The 15,002-nt window shown below is 35.5% G+C and overlaps 2 protein-coding genes across 3 annotated transcripts in view; both read right to left on the bottom strand.

Annotated features, from left to right (window-relative positions):
- Positions 1 to 440: 440 nt before the first annotated feature.
- Positions 441 to 4,907, bottom strand: LOC107715001 (uncharacterized). Its single transcript, XM_016521022.1, has 6 exons — positions 4,825 to 4,907; positions 4,668 to 4,736; positions 3,634 to 4,362; positions 2,141 to 3,070; positions 847 to 1,577; positions 441 to 656 (listed from the first exon to the last, which is right to left on the bottom strand). Exons 2-5 carry the CDS (start codon positions 4,676 to 4,678, stop codon positions 851 to 853), a joined length of 2,397 nt encoding a protein of 798 aa, XP_016376508.1. The 5' UTR covers positions 4,679 to 4,736; positions 4,825 to 4,907; the 3' UTR covers positions 441 to 656; positions 847 to 850.
- A 1,669-nt stretch (positions 4,908 to 6,576) lies between these two features.
- The window catches only part of LOC107714982 (E3 ubiquitin-protein ligase CBL-like), a 12,097-nt gene continuing 3,671 nt past the window's right edge, over positions 6,577 to 15,002 (bottom strand). For both annotated transcript variants that reach the window (XM_016520995.1, XM_016520989.1), the window contains 11 exons: positions 11,761 to 11,907; positions 11,419 to 11,575; positions 11,044 to 11,165; positions 10,777 to 10,914; positions 10,600 to 10,687; positions 9,851 to 9,982; positions 9,017 to 9,217; positions 7,962 to 8,090; positions 7,718 to 7,773; positions 7,217 to 7,272; positions 6,577 to 7,009 (listed from right to left, as the gene is read on the bottom strand). In XM_016520995.1, coding sequence (XP_016376481.1) covers positions 6,849 to 7,009; positions 7,217 to 7,272; positions 7,718 to 7,773; positions 7,962 to 8,090; positions 9,017 to 9,217; positions 9,851 to 9,982; positions 10,600 to 10,687; positions 10,777 to 10,914; positions 11,044 to 11,165; positions 11,419 to 11,575; positions 11,761 to 11,907 — 1,387 coding nt within the window. In that variant the 3' untranslated portion in view covers positions 6,577 to 6,848. The remainder of the gene's footprint in view (positions 7,010 to 7,216; positions 7,273 to 7,717; positions 7,774 to 7,961; positions 8,091 to 9,016; positions 9,218 to 9,850; positions 9,983 to 10,599; positions 10,688 to 10,776; positions 10,915 to 11,043; positions 11,166 to 11,418; positions 11,576 to 11,760; positions 11,908 to 15,002) is intronic.

Genomic DNA, 15,002 nt, shown 5'->3' with positions numbered 1-15,002 from the left:
GCCCAACCTTTTCTTTACAGGTTTATTTTTGGACCTTTTATCAGCTTTATGAAGCATTTGCACTTTATGAAGGGTTTTATACGGTAATTTTGTAAGGTGTGACTAAGCTGCTTAGTTGGGTGTGAAAGTAATAGATTAGTCCAGTTCTTATTACTGATTTTTGTGTGTGTGTGTGTGTGTGTGTGTGTGTGTTGTTACCCATAACAACAAGACACATATAGGCGTTGACCTGGAAAGTACACATAAAGAGCAAACTACTAACAAATTAACATAGTTTCACTGAAATTATTTCTATGATTTTCAGGTCCACTAAAATATCTAAATATTATGTTATAGAACAACTTACCTACAGTCCATTACAAATTTTTATGGTTTGCACAACAAGAGTGGAAGCATGGTGTATTTTTCATAAACATTTTAATAAACAAGAAATAGTCCTAACTTAGAAAACTGCAGTTATTACAATTAATACAAACATATATTACAACAGTATATTGAGATCAACAGTTCACATATTTTTACTGCAGACCAAATTCTACAAATAATTGTCTGTTTCCCAACTGTGTATCTTCTATTCTTTTGCAATAATTAGGACAAAGCAATCTTAGCAAAACGTGGTGCCTCTCTAGCATTTTCTTCATATATTTCAAAGAGATCTGTCACAGAAAGAAAAATACAGAATTATACAGCATATTAAACAATTAAAGATTTGTTAATTCTATTAATATATTATATTGCACACCAGTTGAAAACAGCAGTTATACTATAATAAGCTTGAATAATTCATGGTAAATTAAACAGAAATCAAGTCATTTTAAAACAGTTTAATGCTGTATCATAACTTACATTTCTATGTTTTTTTATATATACGTTTCTTTACTGTTCTTGCTATATAATATGCAAAAGCACTTGTCCTGACAGTGTTGAGGTCACTGGAGAGTGCACTTTCCAAACCTACAAAGTCAAATGCACATCTGTCAAGACTGTTGATGAGAAACATCTGCTGTTCAGACAGTTTTGCCGTCTGAAGCTCCTGGGTATATTGTGCCCGAAGCCCATCAAGTATCTCAGTCTCATCACAGCACAAGTCACTTTGAGTCTGTAGATGACAGTCAATTTTGGTCTGGACCAAGAGGTAATGCTTCCTTAATTTTTCAACCTCTTTGGCTAGTTTTAAATGCCGTGCTTTCTGCCAGTCTGATACAATGATGATATAGAAGTCATAACAATTCAGGTGTTGTTTCATTTCATACATCGAGTAATCCATGACTGCCTCTATGCCGGATATGTCCCAGAACCGGACATCTGGGTATCTCAGACTCATTGCTGGGTTGCTGATGGATGCTGAAGCCGCACCACACTCTTCATTCTTCAGCCCAATTAAGGCATTTACCAAAGTGGACGCTCCAGAGCCTGTCTCGCCCAAAACGGCCACATCTAGCTGAAAGTGACTCAAAGCCTCCAGAACAGCACTGACTTTCACAGCTCCAAAGCCTGTGCGCTTATACATAACCTGCAATGCTGTGATGTCCTCTGTTTCAAGTTTCCCAGTCTGTTGGATGTGATTCGTAGCATACCTAAAGTAATACAAAAATAAAATTACATTAATGTTAGTATGAATGATATTTGAAATATTCATTGTTTGCCCTCTTTATTATTACTATTTTATTCAGAAATACATTCAGTATATCAGTCATACATGCAATGAACTCATCTATGATGACAATGTTCTTAATTTCTGAATTAAAATTAATTGTGATTTTTGATTTGGGGTATTACATAAAAAATGTTAGGGTGATAAAATGTGTAAAAGTATTTGAAAAACTTTTATCTGCCAAATCAAAATGATATGGTCCAACCATGCTGAAACAGAACAGGAAATTATATTATAGGGAGGACCCCAGCAGACCCTTGTGACAATATGTCAAGGTCAGTAAGTCAATAAAATATCAAAATAGTTACTTTTTTTTTTGTATATTATAGGACTACATTTTACAGGAAAATACTATACTATCCTACTTCAAACTTTCACATCATTTAATGTTTTCCTAAAAATTGTATAAAAGTTTTTAAGCACCGTATGAAACCAACATAGTCACAGTACCATTTACAACCATGTAATTACAGTATATCTACTCACCTTGCCTTTATCCATCCTCCATGTAACATCTTGTCCAGAAAATCTGAAAACACCTCTGCTTTAAGTTGAGAAACCTCAACCTTAAAAGTGTCCATGAGCTTCTGCATCTCATACTTTTCTGTGTCATGGGATGACACTAGGAACACATGGGGGTCCAGTTTCTTCTCCTTCAGATATTTCTCACAGTCTTGTCTCATTTGATCCAATGCACGTATTTGAGAGAATTTGCTTTTCTTTCTACGCACATCATTATCAATTTTTGTTCTAATGAAATAAAATGGCTTCTTTCGTTGCTCAATTTCATCAATCAACAGCATGTTGTTTTCTCTGACTCTCTCTGATATCACAACCATGAACATGTCATATAGGTCAAAGTTCATTGTCTTTACATAACTCTTGGATGCAAAGGAAGGGGTGCCCATCCCTGGAAGATCCCACAGTCTGATGTGTGGGAGATTTGGATGCTGATACATGGTTGCTTGCTGTGTGGTTTCCACAGCTCCAGTTGGAGCAGCCCCTGTGTCATCAGGATTCAATCCGAGGATTGCATTGATAAGAGAAGACTTTCCTGCACCAGACTCTCCAGTCACAGCTTTCATTTCATACATCGAGTAATCCATGACTGCCTCTATGCCGGATATGTCCCAGAACCGGACATCTGGGTATCTCAGACTCATTGCTGGGTTGCTGATGGATGCTGAAGCCGCACCACACTCTTCATTCTTCAGCCCAATTAAGGCATTTACCAAAGTGGACGCTCCAGAGCCTGTCTCGCCCAAAACGGCCACATCTAGCTGAAAGTGACTCAAAGCCTCCAGAACAGCACTGACTTTCACAGCTCCAAAGCCTGTGCGCTTATACATAACCTGCAATGCTGTGATGTCCTCTGTTTCAAGTTTCCCAGTCTGTTGGATGTGATTCGTAGCATACCTAAAGTAATACAAAAATAAAATTACATTAATGTTAGTATGAATGATATTTGAAATATTCATTGTTTGCCCTCTTTATTATTACTATTTTATTCAGAAATACATTCAGTATATCAGTCATACATGCAATGAACTCATCTATGATGACAATGTTCTTAATTTCTGAATTAAAATTAATTGTGATTTTTGATTTGGGGTATTACATAAAAAATGTTAGGGTGATAAAATGTGTAAAAGTATTTGAAAAACTTTTATCTGCCAAATCAAAATGATATGGTCCAACCATGCTGAAACAGAACAGGAAATTATATTATAGGGAGGACCCCAGCAGACCCTTGTGACAATATGTCAAGGTCAGTAAGTCAATAAAATATCAAAATAGTTACTTTTTTTTTTGTATATTATAGGACTACATTTTACAGGAAAATACTATACTATCCTACTTCAAACTTTCACATCATTTAATGTTTTCCTAAAAATTGTATAAAAGTTTTTAAGCACCGTATGAAACCAACATAGTCACAGTACCATTTACAACCATGTAATTACAGTATATCTACTCACCTTGCCTTTATCCATCCTCCATGTAACATCTTGTCCAGAAAATCTGAAAACACCTCTGCTTTAAGTTGAGAAACCTCAACCTTAAAAGTGTCCATGAGCTTCTGCATCTCATACTTTTCTGTGTCATGGGATGACACTAGGAACACATGGGGGTCCAGTTTCTTCTCCTTCAGATATTTCTCACAGTCTTGTCTCATTTGATCCAATGCACGTATTTGAGAGAATTTGCTTTTCTTTCTACGCACATCATTATCAATTTTTGTTCTAATGAAATAAAATGGCTTCTTTCGTTGCTCAATTTCATCAATCAACAGCATGTTGTTTTCTCTGACTCTCTCTGATATCACAACCATGAACATGTCATATAGGTCAAAGTTCATTGTCTTTACATAACTCTTGGATGCAAAGGAAGGGGTGCCCATCCCTGGAAGATCCCACAGTCTGATGTGTGGGAGATTTGGATGCTGATACATGGTTGCTTGCTGTGTGGTTTCCACAGCTCCAGTTGGAGCAGCCCCTGTGTCATCAGGATTCAATCCGAGGATTGCATTGATAAGAGAAGACTTTCCTGCACCAGACTCTCCAGTCACAGCGATATCTATCTTAAAATGGTCAAAAGCCTTCAAAAGAGACATAAGCCGGTGGGGAATTTCTTCAGGGCTTTCAGAGGCAAACACATCCTTGATTTTGTTGAAATGATCCTCTTGTATTTTTGCTGGCATGTACAATCTATAGAAAAATATAACATTCTGTCAATACTTTATGCTGTAACATTTTTAAAGAACATTATTCCATCATCCCACATTTGAACACTTTTTAAGACGTCGTGTCAAGTTATAAGACGTTTAAGCACAAAACGCGTTCATTTGTAAACGGCCCAAGTTAATTATCTTGAAATGAGCGCAACTTTACTGAATTTTGATAGGAACTGTGCACTTGTCAACTAGACGGTCTTATAAGTGAAACGTAAGAAAAAACCATCGCATACATAAATATTTAAAAGCTGACGAAGGTAGACAAATAAATCCACTCACCCATTGTCCATGGCGCTGCCGTTTATGTTGGTTTCTATTTCCACGAAATCCAAGGAAATCGAAAGTAACCTATGCGATGTGCGCAAAACACATTAACAAAATTAAAGCACTGTCATAATCAGGCTTTGTTTACAGATTGCTTTTAAAAACTGCCAACCTTACGAACACGACCCCGTTTCTTCACGCCAAATAACAAACGTAAACACCTGCGATTTCATATAAAGTAACAGCAGGAGGGAGGAGGGAATGACGTTCTGAAAGCTAATTTGAAGACGTGTATGGGCCAGTCTACAGAACTGGTACAAAGTAAGAGTTGGAAACGTCCAAAAAAAAATGGATGCATGCAAATTGTATAATATCCAAGGTATTTTGTATTTTTTTTTTTTGTATTTATAATATTTATATTATATTTTCAGAAAGTTTTGGAATATTTGTCCTCTCCCCAAACTTGTTATGTTAGGCTACAATAAAACAAAGTGTGATAATACTATATTATATTTTAAAATAAAAAGGGAGTATTAAATACAAATGCGATTAATTTATAGTAAACTTAAAAATAAAATGATAATATTTAGCCTACTTCTTTTTTAAAATACGAATTTTCATCATTTTCAAACTTAAAGGGGTCCTATAATGCTCTTTTACAAAGTCTTGATTTTGTTTTGGGGGTGTACTAGAACAGGCTCTCATACTAGGTTGTTCGAAAAACACATTAATTTTCACATATTTTACCTTATTACAACACCTCTCTCCCCAGTCTGGCATGAACGGCTCGAATAGTTCCTGTATCAAATGAAGGCCCGCCTTCTGAAATACGAAATGTGCTGTGATTGGTTAGCTGGGCCAGTGTGTGTTGTGATTGGCAGCACTCGGGCGCATGGTTGGGAAATGTCAATGTCATGCCCCTTACCACAGCCGCCTGCGAGCATCAGTGTAAATATTGCATCAAAATCAAATCAATTTGAGCGATTTAAACCCGGATGATTGTAACCACTTTAAGTTCGTCTTCCTTGGGAAAGCTAGCATGTCTCCGACATAGTGATATAACACCCGTTGCCTTCTCTAGTGCAGCTCAAGCAGGTCTCGTTCCATTCGTCGGTATTTGAAAATATGCGTTGTAGTCCAAACGAGTAGTTCGTTGTAGTTTTTGAAAAGTGATTTCTGTTAAATAAAATATCTCCTTTTGAAGTGGACTTTGAACTTTGTAACTTTGTAGATATTTTTTATGCTCAAACAGCAACATTACAGACTAACTAACGTTGAAAAAGTGAAAAAGCATAATAGGACCCCTTTAAAATTAGAGAGCTTTTATTTGGGCGGCTTGCCGGCAAGTAAGTAAATGCGCTTCCGGGTTTAGCGCTGCTGATTGAATAGCGTCAGTGAATGAAGTCACAGTTTTGCATTGTGCTTTGAAAACAGCAGCGGGTAGATTTATGCGTTCAATTTGTCCATCTAAAATGGTAATTGTGCATTAACAAGCTGTCAACCATGTCGGTACGCAAATGCGCGGTCTGAACTTATTTACACAGTGCATTTTTTATTTTGGTCGCGCATGCGGACCTGCGGACCACTTATGTGCACCCCTGGTTATAATTCTCATTTACAGCCAGCCTTGGAAAAACATTGCTTTATTGGACAGATCTCTGAAAGTGAAAGACTTTCTAGGCAGTAAAAAGAATAAATATCAATAAATGTTTGTTTACATTATTTTACTAAATATGAAACTGAATTGGCAAACTATGTTGCTGTTATGTACTGTAGTGTGAAACTTTGGGGTTTTGGTGTGAACTGAAAATATTTCCACACGTTCACACTTTCATCTTATTTAGAAAAAGTTAAACAACCTATATCTTGTGATATAAAAGAAAAAAGCTGTTTGTTTTATTTAAACATTTTTTATTCATTGTGGTCTGTCAAAACACAGTGCTTGTTCTCTAAAAATTTAGTAGGCGTGAGGTAGAATTTAAAATGTATTAAAAAGGTGTGAGCAGTAAGATGCTTGTTTTCTCCTGTCAATGCAAAAGGTCATTGGAGCTAATATTCCTACATGCATGTATGTTCTGAATCTGGTGACTATTGAGTCCTTTGAATCATTTTGGTTGTCCAGTGTTGCAGATATCAAAAGATTGCTTTGTCTTGCCAGTATACTTTACAGTCTGAAGTCTGAGGTGATTTTCCTTGTCAGGATGAAGTTTTTCCTTCCATCTCTCCATGAATGTGATTTCCTGAAGGAGACGCTGAATCCGCCACACCTCTGCCGTGCTCTTCTTCTTCATTGCCCCTTCTTTTCTCTTTCCTCTTCCTTTTTACATTTTCTGAAGGCCCTTCCCAGGACACCCCACCTTCACAGACAGGAAATTATGTTTCATCAGATGTGTCATTTCAAATCCTGCCACCAGATGTCAGTACAACAGCAGAAGAAGTCATGTTTGGTTGTCTCAAGTGTTCAACAGAACGTGTCACAAGTATTCTAAAGATAATTATTGAAAGAAATATCACAGTTATGATAAGCATACAAGAGGTGAATGAAAGTGAATTATGATACCCACTGTTTCTGACATATGGCAAAGAGGAGGGACGGAAGTCTTCCAAAAGTTCCTCACTTCTGAATCCAATTAAGACGCAGTAAAAGGATAACAGAAACAGACATTATTTTGCAAACTTATTATTTTAATTTAATAACTTATTAATGCATCAAACATTTGACTATAACTACAGTAACTCCAAAATGTATTTGGACACTTAAGGCATTCTTAAAATGTGAGAAATGTAACTGCATTAGATGAAAACTATCAAACAAAGTGGCATCTGAAAGCAACTAGCATGGTAGCTAACTTTTCTGAACCATTTATGCAATGAATTTTAACCACTTAATGTCAAGGTTATTTTTAGTGGATGCATGACGTCAGTTACCATCAAGATCACACAGGTGTCCTAGCAGAGGCTCTAATGCAAATGTATTCATGCATTATTGCCAAATACTCATAAGGAGAATCTTACCCATGTGTACTATGTTGTAAAAAATAATGCTTACTCAGAACATTTTTTACCTATCTGAGGAAGTTTGTCTTAGCATGTTTTCTGACCAGGAACCATGTTTGACTTTCTGCGGAGAGAGAATGATAACTGATTCTCATGATTACAGTTACACTAAATTTACTTACTAACTACTGTGGACTATGCACTTAACAAAAGTAACATTATTCATTTCATAATTAGGTTACCAACCACAACGTGATTTAAAAACAACACAGATAAATAGACAGGCAGACAGACGAATCATGACTGGCTGACCTGTGTGCCTATGCTCAAGGATCTGGAGGGCGGTTTGGGAGATGGACACGGGGAAAGTGACTGTCTTTTGGGAGGAAGGGGAGGAAGTAATAGACTGGAACGGGGAACTTGATACTCCTCCTGTGATATCTGAAATAGTGAGAGAGGAATGAAATTAAACAACCATTAAAGTCAGAGTGAACCGAAGAATTGCACAGACTCAAACCTACAATTACATTCACATTTATTGCATATTATAAGCAGACGTTTTTCATAGCAAAGCAACTTGCTGTATGATGACAATACAAAAAAGCTAGAGAATACAAAAAAAGCTAGTTTCAGTTTTTAAAAAAAACAGCAGACAATATTGCAGACAATTATGCTTAATAAATCAAGAAAGTCACAAATTGCGATTATGAATACAATACAATTTATCATACAGTCCTAACAATTGGTCAATAGTAAAATTCTGTTTAAATGAATAAAACAAAATAGAACTTTGTTTAAATGAATACATGAATAAAAAAATAAAATGTTATCTTAGCATTTTGCTACAGGTGAATTTAGGCATCACAACATTTACATTAACAGTATGAAAAATGGATATTCATTTTGAGATTTTAACTGTTGTGTTTTTATAGATGGACTTTAAGTGAGCTTTAGATGGCAACAAAGGTAATCTAAATGTTAAAACTGGAAATGAGCATTCACAATTAAATATCTATAAACAAATGTATAAATCTCTAATATTGGCTGATATTGAACAGATTATGCAATCACCTATAATCTAGCCATTACACTGCTGAATCATTTTATAAATTGGATAACTGTTTGTTGGTTTAATGTAAATGTATTTTGTTTGAAAGGACAGTGTGAGGTCTAGAGGTCTTGGCATTTTGTGTAAATGTGGTTGATTATATAAAAATACAAGCAATGGAAATTAATATTTGAGAACTCTAAACACACAAAAGTAAACATATAAGAGTAAAATCTAATTAAATAGATTAAATAGGAAAAAAAGTGCATTTCAGATTGCCAAGCAAAGAATTCCTGATTCCCTTATTACATACTCTCACCTTTTTCATACAAGCCAGTTTTTTCATCACCAGCTCCACATCCTCATGATCTTCCTCCTCATCTTCATCTTCCTCCTCTTCCTCCTCTTCCTCCTCCCCCCCTGCCCTCCTGTCTCTCTCTGGCAGGTAGGGCTCAATGAGGATGGATTCTGTGCCTCTGATGTCACAGCGGCAGTAGGGGCACGTGTGCCCGTCTGACTTCTGCACATCAGAGGGAGTGACACAACGTTCAACACGCAAATTCACATACTTATTTAATGCTCCCAAGGGCATCCTTCTCCTGCACATCACACCACAAGAAAGACTTGCTTATCTCTTGACATCTTATGAGAGATGCACTTGTCTTTGAATGTGTTACATTGTAAGATGTAGAGCTGCAGAAATGCATCACGTCCTCTCATTCTCTATAGGGTAAATGTTATCTTAGCATGCAATGAAGTGTGACTTAAGAGAAGTGGAAAATCAGTCACACTGCACACATATGCTTGATCAAACACAGGCAGGAAGCTTGAGCCAAAATGTCAGGTCATGTTGCATGACACTGTGGCAAACACTATATTTCATGCGGAACTGCTGTCTGAATGACTTTGCTTTACGCAAGCATTTAATTATCAGTTTATGTTAGTGATTTATTTCCAGTAAAATAATTGTATTCTAATGAGTTCGATTTATGATGTTTATGCACCAACAACAGAAAACACAATCATGTAGCCTAATCATGTATAGCTGTTTTGAATGTGGGTTTTTGGGTGTAACTTGACCATGATTGATTGTGAGTGTGAATGCAAGTGTGAATGGAGGTAGAGGTCTGAGCACAATAAGAAAATGATATACCTGCCAGCCAGTCAAGCAGGGCTGACACAGCAGATGCCCGCAGGGCTGAATGCGAGTGTCTTTGTCTCGTTCTGTGCAGATTTTGCAGAGCTGAAATGTGCTGCCAATCTCACAGTATAATTCATACTGCTCCTGAAGAGAGAAATACAACACATAAAGGAGAGAGAGGAAAAAAGTGCATCTTGCATTAGAGACAAAAAAATGCTCAAAAAAGAGTATATTTCAAACTCTAATTTATCAGCTTTTAAGACACACATGCAAAAAAGAGGAACACATATAGGATAGTGTAATGTGTACATGAACAATGAAAAATATATAGGCAATAATTGAATGTAGTATAATACAACAGTAATTATTATTATCATTTACATTTTCTTGTAACATGATCCCCCCCAAAAAAATCTGAGCATTGTAGTGTTATTTTAGTATCATTGAAATACTATTATAGTTTTTATTAATATTTTGAATCCGTTCTTATTTTTTTTATTTTACTTAATTTTAGTATTTTGTTGTGTTTTTGGCATTTTAGTAATTTTTGTTTATATATATATATATGTATAAATAGGTTTTAGCCATTTTTATTTCTGTTTTAGTCTGAGTTATTTTAATACATCAAGTAATTAATTAACAAAATTAAATTAGATTAAAATAAATGAGCTGAAATAAAATGTTTTTATATCAGTTAACATTTATTTTATTTGAAGAAAAGACAATATTTTTTATATTGAGGTATATATTGTATATATTACCTCTGTGACTTTGACTCGACCCTTGTGAGTCGGACTGCACAGGCTGGTGAGGTCAGGGTTCACATCACGCCCATCAGGATATAAATAGCTGTAGATGTAAGCATCCAGATTATGTTAACATTATGACGTCAGATTAAATTTCAGCGTGCTTTTTTTTCGATTAGATTGTGAACTCACCAGCCCTCCTTGAAACCTTGTATGAGTGCTTGGTAAAGAGGTGTATTTCGGGGAATGGTTTGCACAATGTTGCCATCACTGGTCACATGACCAATCGCCCACTGACCCATTTGTGTGCAACTGAGACGAAAGATGTAGCTGTGGAGAGAGCCAGTAAGAGTTCAGACCTAAACCACTGTAATTCTAAGGTTAAACCTAGATGAGCAATCTGTAATGTTTTGGGTTTATTAACTTATTTAGCTCATTTGGGCTCTGCCATTGTCTTACCTGCCAGGACGATGTCTGTAGTGCTCTAGTCGGACCCTGACCTGGTCGTAGGTGAGAAACGCCATGTATCCTGGGTGAGTTACTGCTAAATGATTCCAGTTTCTTAACAAAGTTGACCAGGGCTAAAGGAACCAAATGCAAAAAAACTCAAATAAAAAGTAAGGAAGGGAATGAAAGGACCAGGAGGTAATGTTCTATTGCTGGCACTTTCCATGAATAGAGTAGAAGGCCTGAAACTTTAACATTTATAATATATAAATGTTCACATGATCTACTTTTCATGCTAGATTTATTTTATAGTTTATCAAACATATCTAATAAGTCATGGAATGTTTCTGCTGTTTTTAACAAAAGTTCTCCTCAAGCTTAGGATACCTGAAAAAGCCTGGTGAAAATATCAAACTCAAAGATGGATATGTGATCGTTACAAGTGAGATCAACTGTGGACTTCAAAGCCATGGCCTCCATTCCCTCTTCAAAGTAATGAACCCTCCTCAGCTGCTGTTTAAAAATGTTCCACTGCACTATACATCTGAGAGAGAGATAGAGAGAGAGAGAGAGAGAGAGATAGAGAGAGATAGAGAGAGATTGACTGTCCAAAAATGGATGCGTAGGGTTTGAATCTTCAATACATATTAAAGTAAATTATTTTTTGAAAATGGATGCGTAGGGTTTGAATCTTCAATACATATTAAAGTAAATAATTTTTTGTCATACTTGTGTCCAAAGGCTTTCCTCCAGAAGTCTTTGGCCTCTGTCTTTGTAATTCTATAAGTATCACCCTGAAATCGTCCCCCAGGAAACAAAGTTTGTAGTTCATTCAACATGTGGCTGAACAGCAGTGACAGCTTAGTAAGATTTCTCCTGAAAAAGAAAGCAAATGTAATATTTTTTACATTAAAAAAAAAAAACATATTTTGTGTGTGTTACACAAATATTACACAGGCAAATATTACATAGTAAAACACATTTGTCTGTATAAAGTGGTTAGAAATACTAGGTGTACAGAAGAGCTGTGGTGCTTTTTTGTTTTGTGCACGTATGATAATTGTTTTTTGATGCGTTATAAAATCGTGTGAACAAGTTGCACAAACATACACCCAAAAAGAAACAAAAGACTGGCATAAGCACAATGCACTCTAACTTCTAGAAACAGGAAGTAGTACTTTGATGCATCCTGTCCTGGGTGTCTGTGGTTGGGCTGACAGAATTTTCCATTACTAATTGATCAAAGAGGTTGCCATGGTAGCATCAGCATCCTCTACGCAGCACGGCACAGATCAGCACCTCTCATCTGCTATACTCTTGTCAATAAATGTACAATCTGAATTAACATAATTAACTCCGATTGCAGATTTAATCTTTATATTAAATCTAAATACAGAGAAAATAAATATATTGCATTTATTTAAAAAAAGCACACAACAGTACAGTTGTAATATGCATCGTTTTTAAAAATGGTGTAGTAAGTGATGTTTCAACTTTTCATTGTAATACAATGTGTATTTTTTGATGTTGTAAATATGGTTATTGGAGTATTTTCTACAAGAAAATACGATTTCAGTCTTTCTTCTTAAACATTTAATGCTTAATTCAATATGTTACTTGATCTTTCTCAGTAATTATTTGTGAAATTTACTACTAATTTTTGAGAGAAAACTGTTTTAACGGCAATATTTTTTTTTTTAGTGTATTAACATTTTAGTCAGTAATAAATCTTATAATTCACATTCCTTGAGTCTGTTTCTGTTTGGCTGTGGATAATGTGGCTTTAGTGTGTTGAGATGCATATGCAGAAACTCTCTAACTTGGGTGCTAAACTGACCAAACATGGCTTGTATGCAACAGATTTTTCCACTCAGACAATATGATCGCTTTGTTTCTACTTTTATCTCTAGTAGCTTAGCCACAAAGCCCTCATTTTGTCTTACCTTTTATCTGAGCAGCTAACAGAAAGTACAGCGCTTCTGAGGCCTGAAGTTTCCTTTAGTCGTGTTCTTAAATTTTCCACCACATACTGTCCTGTCCACTAACCGTGTTGACATGGTTTTATCGCCGCCCAGCAGTCATAAAGCAGGTGAAATGAGCTACATTTACCCACATATACTGTATTAGGCTTGTGTGGTCATTTCGTTCTCTCTTATAGTGAATAAATTAAATCAGTTATAATAGGCTATTTCATAGGAATGGGGTGTGACCCACTGTATTTATCAAATATATTAAACATGGTGTTCAGATTATGTATGTATTTTGTCAGCATATCTAACGTGTATGTAAAGTATGCATACATGCACACATAGTGGTACTGCTTGTATTCTTTCTAGACTTTTCTCAACACTAAAAGTCCAGTTGTGACATGCTGTGTGAAATATTAAATACATTGGCGCTCAAATGGAAAGTAAAGGGAAAAAAAGTTGTGACTTGTTGGTCTTGCTATTCAGCTTCAAACAGAAGAGAAGGTAAACAACTTGCAGACATTGCAAACAAGCCCGTTATTTACTGTTACTTGGAGATAAATGAGGAGCAAACCAAATATTATCTATTGGGTCTCAGGGATTTTATGTTATTCTCTAATTTGATGTATTATTTGAGGAGCATATTTCATTCTCTCTTTTTGCCATGCATAATTTAAAATAATAAGATTAATAATAAAGTTATGTTTTGTGATCAGGAAGTTAACAGAACGGCCACTGCTGTGCCGAAACATAACATTAAACTGCTGGCCTCCATTGCCAGAGGAAAGTTTCCCCCATTTCCATGATAATGCCACACTATACACACTGGTCATTAGTAGTCACAGCAGACCAGAAACTTGGTCAAGCCTCACAACAAAGTCTAAATAGGGACTGCTATCTTAGGTTTCTTAAGATTGAAATTAAGGTGTTTTATTGCAGTCAAGTTGTTGTTAAGGTTTACTATAGGAACTTTTTTACCAGGATCGTTTTTCCCTCGCAAAACTGATTCGCATCTTTATACGTGTGTAGACACGTCAGTACTTATATTTACATTCTTTTGACAGACATTTTTGCTAAGCATTGTAATTCTATTTATAGGTACATGTAGTGTTCAAATGTTTAATCAGTGTTGCCATTTCATTTGATGACCAAATTTAAATTCTTTTTCTACCACTACTTAAATAGTTTTAATACTTAATGTATTTCTTAATGTACTATAATGTAGTCTTTTTTTATTATTATTAGATTAGACCGTTACAAAAACCATAGAACCATTTTTAGTGAAGTGGTGATAAGTCTTGAATTAAAGTAGTATTGACATTTCCAGATTCTTCAAAGTTACCAAAAAAGTGATTGCATTTCTGTCCGAGCTATATGGTAAATTTTCGGTAAACAAACATTGTAGGTCTGCTCTATTCAAGAAACCTGTTAACCAATTAAATTTATACTTTATCTCTCACACACACACACAAGCGGTTTACCTTTTTATATCTATCTATTAAGTTAAGGTTCTGACATGTGTCTAAATCATCTAAAAAATCACTTTGTTGACACTATTAAAGTGTAGTTGATGCAGATATCCACTTTTATGCATGTAACCGCTAATGATCGGTTGAGTTTATGGATAGCGTCATTTTTAGCAGAGCTAGAATGAATGAAAAGATGAAAATCTCTCTACACACACACACACACACACACACACACACACATACAAATACATACTAATTTATAATGTAATATATGATTACACTTTATTTTGATAATCCACAGATAATCCTATAATCCAAGTCAACTAACTCTCATTAATTTACAACTACATGTCAAATAACCCTCTTTAGAGAATTGGTAGACTATTAGGTTAGGGTTAGAGTTGGGTTGATATGTAATTACATATATGTTACTTATAGTTAGTAAAATGTCTGTTGGTGGAGCATTAAAGAGAAGTGTTACCATATATACACTTCTAATAAAAATGTATGTGTGTGTGTGTGTGTGTGTGTGTGT

This window comes from Sinocyclocheilus rhinocerous, unplaced genomic scaffold (genome assembly GCF_001515625.1).
Source record: "Sinocyclocheilus rhinocerous isolate Xijiao unplaced genomic scaffold, SAMN03320098_v1.1 scaffold2810, whole genome shotgun sequence".
NCBI lineage: Eukaryota > Metazoa > Chordata > Actinopteri > Cypriniformes > Cyprinidae > Sinocyclocheilus > Sinocyclocheilus rhinocerous.
This window is presented reverse-complemented; position numbering and strand designations above follow the sequence as displayed.